The sequence below is a fragment of the Melanerpes formicivorus genome, unplaced genomic scaffold (assembly GCF_026170545.1).
Source record: "Melanerpes formicivorus ecotype bairdi unplaced genomic scaffold, bMelFor1.0.p_v2 SCAF_2, whole genome shotgun sequence".
Taxonomy (NCBI): Eukaryota; Metazoa; Chordata; class Aves; order Piciformes; family Picidae; genus Melanerpes; species Melanerpes formicivorus.
Window position 1 is genome coordinate 59,193,798 of NW_027142354.1, and position 15,838 is coordinate 59,209,635.

General features: G+C 55.4%; 1 protein-coding gene across 2 annotated transcripts; it reads left to right on the forward strand.

The window, feature by feature from the left end:
• The first annotated feature begins 302 nt into the window (after nucleotides 1–302).
• On the forward strand, nucleotides 303–15,832 carry PITX1 (paired like homeodomain 1). 2 transcript variants are annotated; one of them, XM_068163261.1, is made up of 4 exons: nucleotides 303–385; nucleotides 9,107–9,288; nucleotides 12,208–12,413; nucleotides 14,792–15,832. In XM_068163261.1, exons 2-4 carry the CDS (start codon nucleotides 9,126–9,128, stop codon nucleotides 15,329–15,331), a joined length of 909 nt encoding a protein of 302 aa, XP_068019362.1. In that variant the 5' UTR covers nucleotides 303–385; nucleotides 9,107–9,125; the 3' UTR covers nucleotides 15,332–15,832. The 2 variants fall into 2 exon arrangements, with proteins under 2 accessions (XP_068019362.1, XP_068019370.1); XM_068163269.1 differs by lacking the exon at nucleotides 303–385 and adding an exon at nucleotides 8,208–8,295.
• Nucleotides 15,833–15,838: the final 6 nt, after the last annotated feature.

Below are 15,838 nucleotides of genomic sequence, written 5' to 3' on the forward strand. Positions count from 1 at the left end.
GCCGGGAGGAAATGAAGAGGGCAGGGGCCGTGTAACCGGCAGCGCGAAACCGCCCCAGGGGCCGTCTCGGGGCCGGGGCCGCGCACCGAGGGTCGGGCAGAGGCAGCGGGGAGGCTCGGCCAGACGGTAGCCGGGGAAATGGGGATGAACCACCGGGACCGGGGATGCTTTTGGCGGCAGGACGGAGGTGCGGGGTCAACCGGAGCTGCCGGTCTCCCGGTGCGGCCGGCCCTGCCCCCGGCCCTCCCCCGTCTGCGGCACCCTGGGACGGGGCTGACGTCAGGAGGAGACGGGGAAATCTCCCAAGAAAACCCTGGAGCGGCGGCCGGGGCGCGCACAGCGCCCGCCGGGCCCGGCACCCCGCCGCCGCCGAGCGCAGCGCCCGGTAAGTTCCGCGGGGACGGCCCCACGCGTGTGTGTGTGTATCCCACTGCGCCCGTCCCTCCACAGGCTTGTCACCGACGGTCCTTCCAGGGTTGCTCTGAAAGCCCCGTCCCGCCCCCCACGGCTGCGCCCGGTGCTCGGTCCCGGTGACTTCCCCACGCGTGTCCGCAGGGCCGGCCCGCCCCTGCTCCCCCCCCTCCCCAGTAGCTACGGGGACGCGGCCGGTGGTACGGAGCTTTTCGGGGCTGGAAAACAAAGCCGAGACCTGAGGGAGGTGGGGAGCCCCTCAACACGGCCTCGGGTTCTCCTCCCGCTCTGCGGCTCGGCCGTGGCTCCGCGTCCGCGGAGGCCGGGAAGAGACGTCTCCGCGCTTCGCGCAGTCCTTGACATCTTTACCGTGTCTAAATTCTTTCGAGGCCTCTGCGCTTCGTCAGCTCTGACAAATGCGCTGGGAAACGCAATTCCAGAGGGGTTACCTCATTTTACATATTTCTTTTTTTAATATCTATATTTATTTTTCCCCTGCCGTGCCGCGGCGGTTCCAGCCCCCCGCGCCTCTGCTCGGGGCTCTCCGGGGCGCAGAGCAAACCGCGGCTCAACTCCCGGCTCCCCGGGGGCTGGCCGCTGGCAGCTGGGAAGCAGGGCACCGGCGGGGAGAAATTCCCCGGGACGAGGCGGGGAGGAAGGTGATGTGGGTCGAGGGTGCGCGGTACCTCCGCGGTGCTTGGCCGGGACTGCGCTACCGCAGAGGAGAGGCGGATGCTGCCGGGGATGAGCGGGGAGGGAGAACATGTGCCGTCCATTAATTCCCTTGTAGGAAAAAAAGAAAGCAATGATAGTGTTTGCGCTTTTGGGCTTCTTTCCCCCTTTTTTCCTCTTATTTATAAAACAGCGACGAAGTTTAGTGACTAAACACAGCGCGAGTGCCTCGCAGCACTGCTTCGGGACAACCCCCGAGTGAAATTCTCGGAACTGAGGGTGAGAAAAAAAGGCCTTTTTTTCACATATCAGTCGTGCTTAGATGGACCTGAGGGCTGCCCACGGAGGGGGTCTGCCGGAGTGGGCTTATTATGTTTGCTTATTTATTTATTTATTTATTAGCTCTAGGTTAAAAATTTATCCCTAGTCCAATTTTCTGTTATTTCTTCCCTCCTCCCCAAACTTTGCCAACCGCGCTGAAGGCAAACGCAAAATCCGAGGCGATGAATCGAGCACGAAATTGTATGACTGTGCCTGGATCGAAGGGGTTCTGGTTTGGGGTTGTTTTTTTAAAAACAAAAATTACACTATCCATTTTCCACTGAATCACCCACGGTCCACGTTCTCCGCGGTGTTCCCTGAGCCAGCTCCCACTTCTGATCAAAAATACACCCCACAAACAAACCCGGCTTCCAAAGAATTCCTGCCAGCCACTTCAACTGTGGGAGAACCTCCCCCAAATCCTTCTTTTCCCTGGAATACGGACAGGATTCCTGGAAATGATTCGCCGGAACCGCGGCAACATTTTCCTAGGCAGAGTTTTAGGCGAGTTGGGGGCGCGTACGGTGGGGGAAGATATTTCCCACCCAAATCCACCACCGAACAATAACCTGGCGGGTTCCACAGCCCGTCCTTTACAGTCGGTTTTATTGTTCAAGCAGGTTTTATTACGAAATCGTGTCTTTCCAAGAGGATCTCTCCTTCTTATCGCGTTTAGGGAAGGGAGAAGCTTTTCTCCGAGAAAATACCCCCGGATTGAACGATGCTTTCTTTCCTTGCCGTGATCGGATATATGTTGCTTTTAAATAACAAAAGGGGAGGGGAAAACATTCTCTAGTAAAGCCGAATTCCTTCGTTAGACCGCCTCCTAAACCTGCTAATAAAACTAATTCGTTTTATTTGCCCTGAACTTTTATATCTAACCCGGCGTGCTGATTAGCACAAGCCTCTGGAAGGCAGGAGGTTCCTATCTCTCCCCGAGATGGACCCGTTAAGATACGGCTTTTGCCGCAATGAAACTGGAAAGAAAAAGGCTTTATCTCGGCAGTGCTTGCTCCGCGGGCAGTGGAGAGGAGCTGGGGCTGCGGTAGGGCTGGGTGGAATCAACAGTTTTGGTGGCGGAAAAAAATAAAGGAGAGAGGGGAAATAAAAAAAAGGAAAGGAAAGGAAAGGAAAGGAAAGGAAAGGAAAGGAAAGGAAAGGAAAGGAAAGGAAAGGAAAGGAAAGGAAAGGAAAGGAAAGGAAAGGAAAGGAAAGGAAAGGAAAGGAAAGGAAAGGAAAGGAAAGGAAAGGAAAGGAAAGGAAAGGAAAGGAAAGGGGGAAAAGGAAAAAGGGGAAAGGGGAGGAGAAAAATATAAAAAGGAAGGAGAAGAGAGAGAAAATGAATAAGGTAATATAGAAGTAGCTGAATGCACACAAAAGTTAATTGTGCCTCTGATTTTTGTATTTTAGAGCAGGAAACGTGCAGCACTGCAGACATTCTCTGCTGTTCTGAGAACATTAAAGACCCCAGCACGTTATTAGAATATTTCAGCCTCTCAGGAAATGTCCTGTTTAAGGGAAATGTGTTTTCCCCCATCCAAATGCTGGAGCAATTAAGAGGTTGTTCGCCCGAAACAAGGTGGGGGAAACCCAGACGGAAACCTGATATCGGTGGTTCCAAACGCGAGCCTCTTTTTTTTTGCCTCGGAAAAAGGGTCTTCAACGAATGCCAACGGAGTGCCCGGGCCTTTGATTATCCTGCTTCAGAGGCATCTTTTTTAGTCCACAAAAAGGCATATTTCGGCATCTAAAGATGCCCGGAGTAACATGAGCAGGCTGCCTCGCAAACTCCTGCGCCCCTTCCTCCAGCAATTAATAAGAAAAGTATGTTCCCTCTGTTCGGAGGGGGAATTGCGGGACCATATTGTAATCTTCCCTTCTCTCCCCCCCACCTAGGGAAAAACCCAAACGTATTCCTGAACTGTTCATCCTGCGATGGCCAGCGCTGACCCTCTCTCACGACAAGAGATAAACCCAAGGCATAGCAAAAACCAAATTCATCTTTTCTTAGAGCAAAGCTCAGTGCTCGTGGTCTGCAGGATGCAGAGAGGGCTGGGAAGAAGCTCTGGGCCAGGATGGGACTGTACCACCAGGCTTTTGTGGACAAAATCAGTTGTCCCAGGTTGGCAGCGGACACCCAGAAGATGGTTTGATTTGGGGAGGGGTGGAGGGTAGGACCGAGGAGGAGCCCTCCCCCCCCCCCCCCCCCCCCCCCCCGAAAAGTCCGCTTCCAGCTGCAGAAATCCTAATAGGAAAAAACGTTTCTCCAGCCGTCACTCGCTGCATTTCAGGAAAGCCTTGGGGTATCATTTGTATCTGTCAGAAAACATTAAGCCTTCAACTTTTTCATCCCGAGTTTTTGCAAGAGCTTGCCGCTGGCCACCGGCTCCCGAGGCAGCCCCGGAGTGGGATAGGGATGGTGGCAAGAGGTTGAGGGGAGCCGGAAGGAGAAGCAGTCCCGGATGCTCCAGGTGCCCCGGGAGGTGCCACGTACCAAACACCCCGAGAAAATTCCGTTTGCCCATCGAGCTTCGATGTCGGGGAGGGCCGAGGCGGTGGGGCAGGGAGCGGGACGGGGGCAGGGAGCCGGGGGGGTAGGAAGGCAGCTGGAAGTCTTCCTGCGGAATATCCGCTGTGCGGAGGGGCCCTTACGCATCCGCGGAAGGCGGAGGCTTGGCCGGCTTGCGAAGGGACGAAAGCTGCGGATCCGAAAGGGGCTGATTCCGTTTTGCACAGCTTCTTAGGAAAATTGCTCTCCTGGCTGCGCAGAGGACGACAGGCCGGCTGGGAGCCAGCGTAATTTTCCACCTTCTTCTCCTGAGCGATTTAGCATGCTCTCCGGGCTGGGTTTCCTCCCTCTCCCTGCTGCCCGCTCCCGCCAGACCGGGGTGGGGAGGATCCAGCTCCGGCGGGAGGTCGCCGGGTGCCAGGGCTCGTTTCACCGTCTTGGGGTTTACTCAGTTTTCCGTTTGCTCCGTTCTGATCCTGGCTGGGGCTATGGGGAGTGCTGAGCTTTGCCTTGCGAGGGGGCGGACACTCGGGTCTTCACCTGGTTTTAGGGCAGGACACCCTCAGGACACTACCCCGACGGACACCTCCCCCTCCTGTTACACTGCAGCCACAAACAGTGTCCCGTCTGTGCTCCGTGGGGCCCCGCGCAGCCCTCTGCGCAGCCCTGCGCGCAGCCCTGAGCGCATTCTCGGCCTCTGCTTCTTCCCAACTCACCATGGGTCAGAACCACGCACCAGTAAATGTCGAGAGAGGGGGCTGGAGGCCGAAAACCCTGTGACGGGGCATTTGCGGAGAGGGAAGCTTTAGGAATGCACCTGCACTGTCGTGGGGATGGCAGCGCTGGGCACAGGGCAGCTGTAGCATCTCACATCACCCCAGCAATGCCTCTTCTCCACCCGTCGGGCACTTTTGGATGGTTTTGTTATGAAAAGTTGGGTTTCTGCAGCAATTCCTGGCTGCTGGTCTCCATGAAGGGGATATCAAGTGGAGGTTGTCTGCCTTGGCTTGTCCGAGGCTTGGTTTGACCAGGGTTGCTTTGTTTGGCTTTGGTTTGGCTTGATGTGTTTGCATTGGTTGTGGTTTCATTTGGCTTGGCTTGGTATGGTTGAGTTGGTTATGGTTTCGTTTGGCTTGGTTGAGTTGGGTTGGGTTGGCTGAGCATGAGTTTGATTTGTCTGGGTTTGTTTGGGATGGGTTTGATTGAGTTGGATTTGGTTGAACTGAGTTTGGTTGGGTTTCGTTGGACTTCGCTGGGGTGGGTTTGGTTGGGTTGAGGAGCCTCTCCCTCTGCTTTTGTTTCGCTGCATCTCTATTTTTCAGAGCGTTTCCCTGCTCCTCCTGGGCAGAGGTGCACTTGGAGGGAGATGCCCTTCATTTTTGTAACAATTCCCAGTAAGTTATGGACTGAATCCGAGTCCATACAACACTAATAAATCTGAGGAGGAAAAGCTGGCAGAGAGTGAGCCTCACTGTCTCATATACAGCCCAGGTGGTTTTGTGTTGACTGCAAGCACGGCAGCCCGGCAGGGATGGGAAAGCAGAGACCCTGGTGCGACACGGCTCTCGAAGGGCATTGGGAGTCTTGCTCCCTTTCAGATGCCTTTTATCCTCTTCTCCATAAGACTGTCCCTAGCGTGGCCAGCGCTGATGCGTTTATAAGCACTGCCCCTCGTTCTGAGGTTATTTATAGCAGGAGGAAGCTGAGCGGTTTATTTGTGGGTTTCCAGTGTTTTACAGCTCCTCGATGCACCCCCTCCCTAGCAGGGACTCATCCTGGGGTGCAGTGGCTGCGCGGGTGCGGGGTGCTGATGCTCCATGTGGAGTTTTCCCACACAGCACCCGCCCCACGTATGCTGGTCACATCCCGGCCAGAGCTCCGTGGGCTTTGCTCAGCCCCCCGACCCTCACTGCCCTTCTCCCCGGACCTTCCCACACCCACGCAGGTTGCAGCTCCCCAGGGCTGGGCTACCCTCCTCCGCTATGGTTTTTCCTCCCTCCCTCCCGGCCCCTAGAGAGCCCAAGGGAGAGGGGGAGCCCATGCCCCTAGGCCACTGTCCTGTCCCTCCACCGTGAGGCCACCAACCCTCTTTCACGTCGCGGGAAGAGCAGGCGGCTCTGAGTGGAGCATCAAGGCTTGCACCTTGGGTGCTGGCCTGGCTGAAAGGCCATGCGTGACGTCAGGGAAGATGTACGTGACATCAGGGAAGATGAGCGTGACGTCATATAGACGAACTCGTGATGTAGAGCCTCCTGGAGGGGATTGCTGGCAGAGAAGTGTCCCCAGCATCCCAAAATGAAGCGGGCCTGGTGGGAAGGAGAGAGGAGAAAGCGCAAATCCTGGAGCGACCGCCCTGCGGCTGCGCTTTGTTGTCGCGATAGGTGGTGTCGCGACCAGAAACAGAAAGAACTGGAAGGATTTGGCTCTGTGCGATAGGAACGCGCCTGCTCCCTAAAGCAGAGGTCGAGAGGACGCCCTTCTATCCACGGGACGTGCAGACAACGTACATATGGACCCGCGTGCGCGAAACGCCTGACACAGGCGGGGGTCGGGGGGGTCGGGAAGGAGCTGGGAGCGGCAGGGCCGGCCCGTTCCTCTCTTTTTCACACCAGTATCGGGGGGGTGTCTGCCACATGCATCCCCCAGAAGGAGTTGGGGGCATCTGTCACCCTGGGAGGTGGCCGGACCCGGCATTAGCGCCCGTGAAATCACGCGTGTACCCGGGGCTGAGCAGGGAGGAATTGAGCCTAAACCGAAGTTTTAGAAAATAGGGTTTATTGAGCAGAATAACCCGCATTGAGCAGAATGTACCCGCGAAGTCAGCGCACTGGAACAAATAACACAAGAAAAAGACTGACAAAAATGATCCCACCTCCGGCTTGGGGATGCTGGGAGCCAGAGCGCAGCAGGGAGACGCGGGATAGAGCCCCCGGAGACCTGTCTCGGGGCTGCCGCCTCTCCCTCCCTGTGGAAATAAAGGATAAAACAAGTACTGGGAAGGGTTTCGGGCACGGTGCATGTCTGCAAGCCGGCCACCCTCCTCCTCCTTCTCTGGAGGAAGGCCATCCCTATCTCCTGCTGCTCCCCTGGGAGGAGGGCTCCATCCTTCCCATGCCGTGGGCTCCTGCAGCAGCTGAGCCCCTGGAAGCCCTGAGGCCCTGGTAAATATTTGCGTTTTAAACCACGTCCCCCTTTAGCAGCGCCGAAATTGCCCAGTTCACCTCGAGTGCCCGAAATTCCCAGTCGCTTGCAGGCTCCTGAGCGAAGTTCAGCTGGGAGCGGCGGACAGACAGACGGACATCAACATGTCACTCAAAAAAAAAGGGGAATAAAGGAAGAGATGGGGAGGCCTGACCCTGGCAACACCCACCTGTACATCCCATAAACTGCAAAAGATCCTGGGTGGAGGGGTTAGGAGATTTGGGCTCTCCATGCCTGGTGTCCCATGGGTGGGGGTGTCCGAGCTGCGCGGGGCTCTGCCAGAAGATGTAGGGAGGACCCGGCAAGCATCACCCCGGCAGGGTAGGAAAAAGTCTGGGCAGCTGGAACGTAGCTTCTCTCCACTTTTCCATAAACCAGTTCAAAAGTTCTCTTCCACATCTTTACTTGATTTGAAAGCAAAATAGAGTGTCAAGATGGATCAGTTAAAGTGAGCAGAGAAAATAAAGAGGAGGGAAGGTCCTTTCCCCAGGCTGAGGTACAGCCAGGTCCTTTTCTCACTTCCCTTCGCCCCCTCCCCCGGTGGTACCCCCGGTTCCCACCTGCCCCCTGAGGCTGAGAGCTTTCCCGTGGGTTTTTTTTTTCCATCTCCCCAAAACCCCTGTGGTGTTATCCTGGAGGGCTCAAGGCCCTATCGCAGCCTATGGGGACAAACCCGAGGACCGCCCCCTCTCCAACAGCGCTGTACCGAGACAGGGAGCACCGCTCCTCGCTGCAGGAGAAGAGGGATGGAAGAGACCCTCACCCAACCCCTCCCCGCCGGCTGCCCGCTCCCCGGGGCTTGGCAGAGCCGCAGCCACCCCTTCGGAGGGTCACCGTGAGTTCGGCTGCGGATGGAAAATTATTTGTTACTAATCATGTGCTGAAAGATGTGATGGGAGCGGTCCCCGGGCTGCTGTCCCCTGGTCCTGACCGCTTTATTATCAACCCCACCGCCCGAAGAAAAATTAAACGTTAAAAAAGGGTGAAACCAATTCAGACACATATCCCACCCCTCCCCCCAAATATCTCCTCCATCCCAAAGGAACGCGTTCCCCGTGGGACCGAAACTCGCAGCCACACACAGAGATGTGTAGGGATGCTGAGGGGTGAGCAGACTGGACAGGGACTGCAGGAACGGAGGAGCGAAGGTTCCGCGGTCCAGGGAGGCCCAGCCGGGATAGGTACGCGGATACTCGCGGAAGTTCCGTGCTGCGCAGGGGCGCAACCTGAGCGTTCGGAACGCTGGGGGGAAGGGTGGGCTGGTGGGGTGCTGGCGGCTGGCAGGGGGTCCCTATCGACCCCCCCGCACGGCTGGGAGTGATTTTCCATCTCTCCATTCGTTTCTGAAATATTTTTAATACCTCACCAAGTTGGGAGGGGGAGGGGGGAGGGGGAAGAGGGGAAGGGAGGGCGGAGGGGGGGAGGCACCCACAGAGGAGACTCAGCCGGGCGGCGGGGGCTGGGAAGGGGCCGGGCAGGGGTCCGCGGGTCCGACCGCGGCCGTGCATGATCCGCGCATCAACGGGGAGCGCGGAGGCAGGTCCGCCGGCGCGGCCGGGCTGGGCGAGCACTAGATGGAGTGATGCATTAGCGAGACGGGGAGGTTTTAACCTTCAGGGGGAGGAGCCCCGTTTAACTACAGGCATTTGTTCTAGGGCAGGTCACTTTAATCTCTTTAGCTTTAAACTGTCCAACTCGCAACTCGCGTTTTCTCTATAAGGGATCTTTACCACTTCCCTGCCTATGCGGCCGGACTGCCGTGCCTCTCCCCGAGCAGACACAGCCGGCTCCCAGGCACGGCTCAGAGCTCTTCTTCCGGCACCCTTAAAATACTATTGGTAGTAATAAGTGGATTTGCTTTTGGTTTTGTTGTTTGATTTTTTTTTCACCTTAAAAACTTACCAAAACAACCCCACCAAACAAAACAGGGGGAAAAAACCCAAAACGTCTTGTTGCTTTCTGTGTGGAATAAACACCTGCAAACTCCCCCAGGCAGCCCGGCGCCCCTGCCATGGATTCCTTTAAAGGTGGAATGAATTTGGAAAGACTGCCCGAGAGCTTGAGACCCCAACCCTCCCATGACATGGCTTCCAGCTTCCATTTGCAAAGATCCTCGGAACCCAGAGACCCGATCGACAACTCAGCCAGTGAATCCTCCGACACGGAGGTGCCAGGTAAAACCACCCCCTACCACCCCCCTCCCTCTTCCTCCATCTACCCTGCACCCCGCGGCCCCGACCCTCTCCTCCCCCCCCCCCCCCCCCCCCCCCGCGCCGCCTCCCCCTCCCCATCTCGCTTTCCCTTTTTCCTTCCCTGGGCTTTGCCCGCACACCCTGCACAAAGCAGAGGCGATGGAGGGAGAAACACACACCGGGGCGAAGCGGGGGCTGGGGGGGTAAGAGCTGCCGGGATCTGCAGCCCCAGCGAGTCCCGGGAACCAGAGTGGGGGGACAGAAGCTGCGCCCGCGGTGTGCCCAGTGCTGACAGCCGGGAGGACAGACAGGGCTCCTCAGTTCCATCCCAGGATCTGCGATATTTTATTCAAAATGCAGTTACTAATTGAAGGGGTCGAAGGGAAGAGGGGTCCTCGGGGAGTGTGGTTTTGCTGGATGTTTCTGAAGTAATGTCAGCTTTTCCCCGGATTTATTTTCTAGCTCGGGTGGTGCAGAGAGAGCAAAAGATCTCTCTGTCAAATGGAGGAGAGGGGGGGGGGGAAGAAAACAAAATCAAATAAAGCAAGCAAAGCCCCGCAGAGCAGGAGAGGCAGCGTGGGCCGAGCGCAGGCTGCGCGGGCCGGCGAGCAGGGGATATGTGCGGCCGCAGCGAGGTCTCCCTGCTGGAAAGGGTCTCTCCGCTCCCTGACCACCATGTGCGAGGGCTGCAGGCAGAGCTGTGGTTTCCCAGTTTGTGTTCAATTAAAGTAGCACCATTTCTAGAATGAGAAGGCGAGCCAGGAGAAGGAAACAAAAGCTGCACTGAGGAGCCTGACACACACTCCCCACCGACACTCTTTCGGGGCGAATTTTATCTCTTGTTTAATTTTATTATTTTCTAATGCCTGCTGTTGCTCTTCGGAGCTTCAGCAGCTCCTATAACCTGCAGAGTGACTGTGGCACGAGTCGGTCCCGCAGTGGAACCGGGTGATAAACGGGGTTTGGGTTGTTCCTCCCAGCCTGATTCGCAAACAAAGTTAGGGACCGGCGTCTGGAAGGGACTCCGAGATTAGAGGGGATTATTTGAGATTAGAGAGGGAGATTTGCTCCCTTTTGCCCTACCCCTGTGTGTGACCCCGCGGTTCTGGAGGAGGGCTAAGGACCTCCCTTCTTCTCTTCGCCGAGAAGCTGCAAAATACGTTTTGCATTTTATTTTTTGACGAACGAACAAAAGGTACAAAAAAGTTAAAGCTAATATGCTTCATGATTTGAAATTGTACCGCAGCCCGGGGTGGAGAGGGGATTTTAACGAAACCTTGGAGGGGTTAAACCCAGAGAGGAGCGAGAGGCCGGGCGGGATCCCACGGCCACTCTCCTGTTGCTTCCTGGCTCGTTCTCGGCCCAGTCTGTCTGTTTTTTTGGTGTTTTGTAGGGTTAGTTTTGTTTTGTTTTTTTTTTCCCAGCCTAAACCGAGAGGATTTATCTTTGTGGGGGTTGGTTTGGTTTCTCTTTCCCCGCCACCGCCGTCCATGCGTCTCAGCCAGTCCAAGGGCCGAGGGGAACGTGGGGGGACTGTTTGCAATGGGGTCCATGCTGCAAAGGCCTTGTTTGCTCTGCAAACCATTTCCAACAAAAAGAGGCTGGCTGAGCTGCAATCGCCCCCCTTGGGGGTTCCACGGAGCCGCTGGAGCTCGTTCCCCACTCGTTTTTGCTATGGAGGGTACCCAGGCAAGGAGCGGTTGAGGGGTGACTTTGCAAGGACAGGACCTCCTAGGCTTTGAATGCAGCCCGCGATTATTTTTAGACTCCTGCTTCCCTCGCAGAGGTTAGAGCTGTAGAAAAGTCCCTGGGCCCGTTGTCCCCAGTATCAAATCCTCGAAAAATAAGGGGAAAAACAAACAAACAAACAAAACACCACAACCCAAAAAACTCTAAAGGAAGGGAACCTTCTAAAAGGGGGAGGAATACTCTAAAACGTGGAGGCGGGAGGGACTGAAAGGCAGGGGTAAAAATATCTAAAAGCAGGGGGGAAATAAATCCTCTAAAGGAGAAAACTGGTCGCGGAGTTTGCTTTATGCAACAGCAGGACCCAGGCAGAGGGGTGGCCTCGGCACCCGGACCCGCAGCCTCCCGCCGCCCCGGCCGCACCTTCCCCCGCTCCCGCCGGGGCCCGGGAGCGCATTTCGTTCCGGCCTTTGAGTTCCTTTTCGAACGCCTGAAGCGGGTGAAATCCGTCCGAAAGCCGCGATGGGAGAGACAGAAAGGCTGATACAAAATACGTTTTTGTCCTCCCGATGCGGCGGGGCCGGGGCTGGATTCTGCTCCCAGTCCGCGCAAATCCCGAGCGCGAAAACGCTCCCGGGTTGTTGTTTGTTTGCTGGGAGCTTTTTATTGCTTCTTTCGATATGATTTTTTCAGACAGCTTCTCTCAGCCTCGTGTGAAAATAAACATTAAAATCCTAAAAAGAGTAAAAAGCATCTAGAAATAAATAAGAGGGGGAGCGGAGAGGCAAAGATTGAGGGTGCCTTTTGCAATTAATTGCTGCTGGATTTTACACTCCTGCCCTCGCAAAGTTTCCTGTCGCGGCCGAGCATAACAAAGACAATGGAGCAAAGATCACGTCTGGGGTTGGAGGGAGTGAAAAGGTGCCGTGGAACGGCAAAAACTTCTCCCGATGATGCGGGGAAAATCTGCTCCGAGCCAGGGGTCCCACTGCTTCCCCGGGTGTCCTGTGCCCGCTGCAAGGGCTCCGTGCTCCTTCCCCCGGGAAAGGCCAGGTTTGGGATGCGGGGTGCTGAGTGGGTGCAGGAGCGGCGTGGGTGTCCCTGCGGGATGCTGAGGGAGCCGTGGATGCCTTTGTTGTTGTTGTTGTTCGTGCGTGTATTTCTATTCGAAAAATAAAAAGGAAAATAAATAAGATTTTAAAACCAACCCTCCAGAGAAGGAGCGCAGCGGAGAGCAGAAAAACGAGGACGGGGCCGCCGACGACCCGGCGAAGAAGAAGAAGCAGCGGCGGCAGCGGACCCACTTCACCAGCCAGCAGCTGCAGGAACTGGAAGCCACTTTCCAGAGGAACCGCTATCCCGACATGAGCATGCGGGAGGAGATCGCCGTCTGGACCAACCTCACCGAGCCCCGAGTGCGGGTAAGAGGAGCGGCCATCCCCGCCGGGTCTTCTCCGGGCCTCGCTGGAGGTGGTGGTGGGCTCGGGAAAATCACCCCTTTTAGGAGCCGATGAGGGGGTTTGTGAGTTGTGGTAGGTTTGATTTTAATTATTAAAACTGGGATCCAGGCCCCAGAAGGAGAAATTTATCTCCCGGCCATGGAGGGATGCTGCTCGACATCCGGCCCTGCGCTTGGGGACTAAAACGAAAAGTAAGGGGCGAGCAGCGAGGACGTCCCGCTTAGGAAGGGCCCAGTTGTGTGTGTGGGTAACCCTTCTGAGCTGGCTTCAACCCAGGGCAGAGCCTTAGCAACTCCCCACTCGAACAACTGAGCAGCTCCAGCGGCCCTTCGCCGCGTTCTGCTTGTTGCAAATAATCCAAACAACCGCCAGCATTTCCCAGCAACCCGCTGCTGGGTGCTGTGGCGGCGGCGGGATCACGGCTCGATCACGGCTCGATCACGGCTCGATCGATCGAGCTCGACGGATCCATCGGTCGATGTCAGCCCTTCCCGGGCGCGCATCTCCCGCAGGCAGAGGGAGCGGCTGTTTGGGGAGGCCAGCGATGGGTAAAGCGAAGGCCAAGGGCTGGGAAGCGGTTGCGCTCCAGAGTCAATGAGCCCTGTAGACACATTCTTGTGGTGAAGGAGCTTGGTCTTTGCACACCTCGGAGCCGATGCCACCATATACACATATAGCCCCGGCAGCTCCCGGGTTGAGCAGGAAAGCAATCCGGGAGAAAGCTGGAACAGCGGAGGGCAGCCCCACCATCCCCCAGATCCACTTCTTTCTTTCTTTCCTTCTTTCTTTCTTTTTTCCTTTTTTTTTTTCCCCATTGGCAATTAAACCTCGAGTGACCAAATCGGATTAGAGAAGATTCTGCGTTAAACCTTTCAAGAGTAAACATCCATCTGTAAGGGCGAAAATGCATCTGAAAGCGTTGTCTTAATTGAGTTTAAAAAACAAAACAAAGCCGGGGCATTAATATCGGTGGAATATTTCCGGAAGCAAATAAAACTAATATACGAGTTGCCATTAACATAATTTCGTTCTCCTTTTGCGTGGAGATGCTTGGGTTTGATGTTCTGAGATTGCAGATTGCAAATTTAACCTTAATTTGCTATAAGGGCCTTCCTTTAAAATGTCTAGGAGCCATAATTAAAACTATTACCCTCATTTTCAGGAAATTCCTGTCTGGAAGCACCTTCCGAGGAGTATATTACAGGTTTTGAACATGTTGGCTTTCGTTTCCTCTTCATATGGGATTCTTTTTATTATTGGTATTTTTTTATTTTCAATAGACCCCATCATCCAGCCCCCTCCCCCCCTCAACTCCCCCCCCCCCTCCCCCCGAAGTTTCCATCCTTAAACCCGGGAGTTAATAATAATTGTGCCATTTCAGCATTGGGAAGGGAAACGAGAAAACCTGCTCCAGCACCGGCTCCGGCGTAACGCCCGCGGGACCGGCAGGCTCCGGCCGGTGCCCCGGTGCCCTCAGGGAGCCCATGGGTGGATGGGGGGCTGTGGGGGTGTGCCTTCGGTTTATTCAGAGAAAATCGAGGGCGAGGGGGAATGCAGCAGGAGAGACACACAGGCCAGGCACAGTGGGCAAGGCAGGACATTGCTTCTTTTTAACCCGGAAAACAAAGATTTTGGGGGGTGCCCATCTTCTTTCCACGGTCTAAATAAAACCAAACAACTCAAATAAGAGAGAGCCTCGATCAGGTTTTTGCTTCAGGAGCGGCCCCCGCTTCTCTGCTCCCTAGTCAGGGCTGTAAATTCTCATTAGATATAAAGGCAGAGGCTTCAGCTTTCCGAGAGCGATGCGGGGATTGATTTTTCCCTTTCTCTCTCTCTCTTTTTTTTAACCTAAACATACTAATCCAATCCCCCTTTTTATGATCTGTAACAGGGGACTTTTATTACACAGCATTAGCGTTCGGAAACGCGGCGGAGCCGGCCCTAATCCGAGCCTTCGCCCCATACCTTGCCACGGGGACAAGAGCGATGGGGGGGACAAGGGGGGACACGGCCAGGGAACCGGGGGTCGCAGACACCCGCTCAGGGACCCTGCGTGGAAACACGACTGCACGCATCCCGGCAGGATGCGCGCAGGGACCGGGATACCCCCAGCACCCCGCGGAGAGGAACGCGGGGGCAGAGAGCTGCGGGAAAAGGTGGTGAGGGGCCATGTCCGCAGCCTGAGGAGGTGGGGGTTGTTTGGTGGCCTCCATTTCGCCCCGCAGTCTGCCTACGCTCCCATGCGCGCATCTGCGCTCGGCGCGGGGAGGGGGACGGCGATGGCTCTGTACTCACTGTGTTCCGTCGGCATCCCCTCCCGTGTGCTCCCCTCCCTGTAGGTCTGGTTCAAGAACCGCCGAGCCAAGTGGAGAAAGCGGGAACGGAACCAGCAGATGGACCTGTGCAAGAACGGCTACGTGCCGCAGTTCAGCGGGCTGATGCAGCCCTACGACGACATGTACGCCGGGTACCCCTACAACAACTGGGCCACCAAAAGCCTCACCCCGGCTCCTCTTTCCACCAAGAGCTTCACCTTCTTCAACTCCATGAGCCCTCTGTCCTCGCAGTCCATGTTCTCGGCGCCCAGCAGCATCTCCTCCATGAACATGCCCTCCAGTATGGGTCACTCGGCAGTGCCGGGCATGGCCAACTCCGGCCTCAACAACATCAACAACATCAGCGGTTCCTCGCTCAACTCGGCCATGTCCTCGCCGGCCTGTCCCTACGGGCCACCGGGCTCGCCGTACAGCGTCTACCGGGACACTTGCAACTCCAGCTTAGCCAGCCTCAGACTGAAATCTAAGCAGCACTCCAGTTTCGGCTACAGCAGTTTGCAAAGCCCCGGCTCCAGTCTAAACGCCTGTCAGTACAACAGTTGACGGACTTGACACAAACCACCTCCGACAAAGCAAGGCAGAAGCAAAGCGACGTTTAACGGAAAAGAAGAAGAAAACAATTATATAAAAATTTAAACCCGACGATGATTAAAAGCAAAACCCGAGAGAGGAAAAAAAAAAAAACCAACAACAAGTAAAAAGCAAAAGCCAACAACAAACAAAACAAAACCAAACAGACAAAACAAGATACCACCCAAAAAAACAAGCCCAGTAAAAAAAAAAAAACCAAACCCAAAACAAACAAACAAAAAAAACCCCAAACAAAACCAACACCAAACCAAACCGACAAACAAATCAAAACCAAAAATTCAGCCAACATCGACTAGAAATAATGTGGTTTTTTAAAACGCTTCCTACAAACCAAGGATGCAACCAACAAAAGAGCGCTTTAAAACCAAAATAAAATGAAAACGCAACAAAGAAAGAAAACCCCAAACCGTAACCGGGCCAGAAAACTCTTGCAAGAGGCACCGAGAGCTGGCACATGGA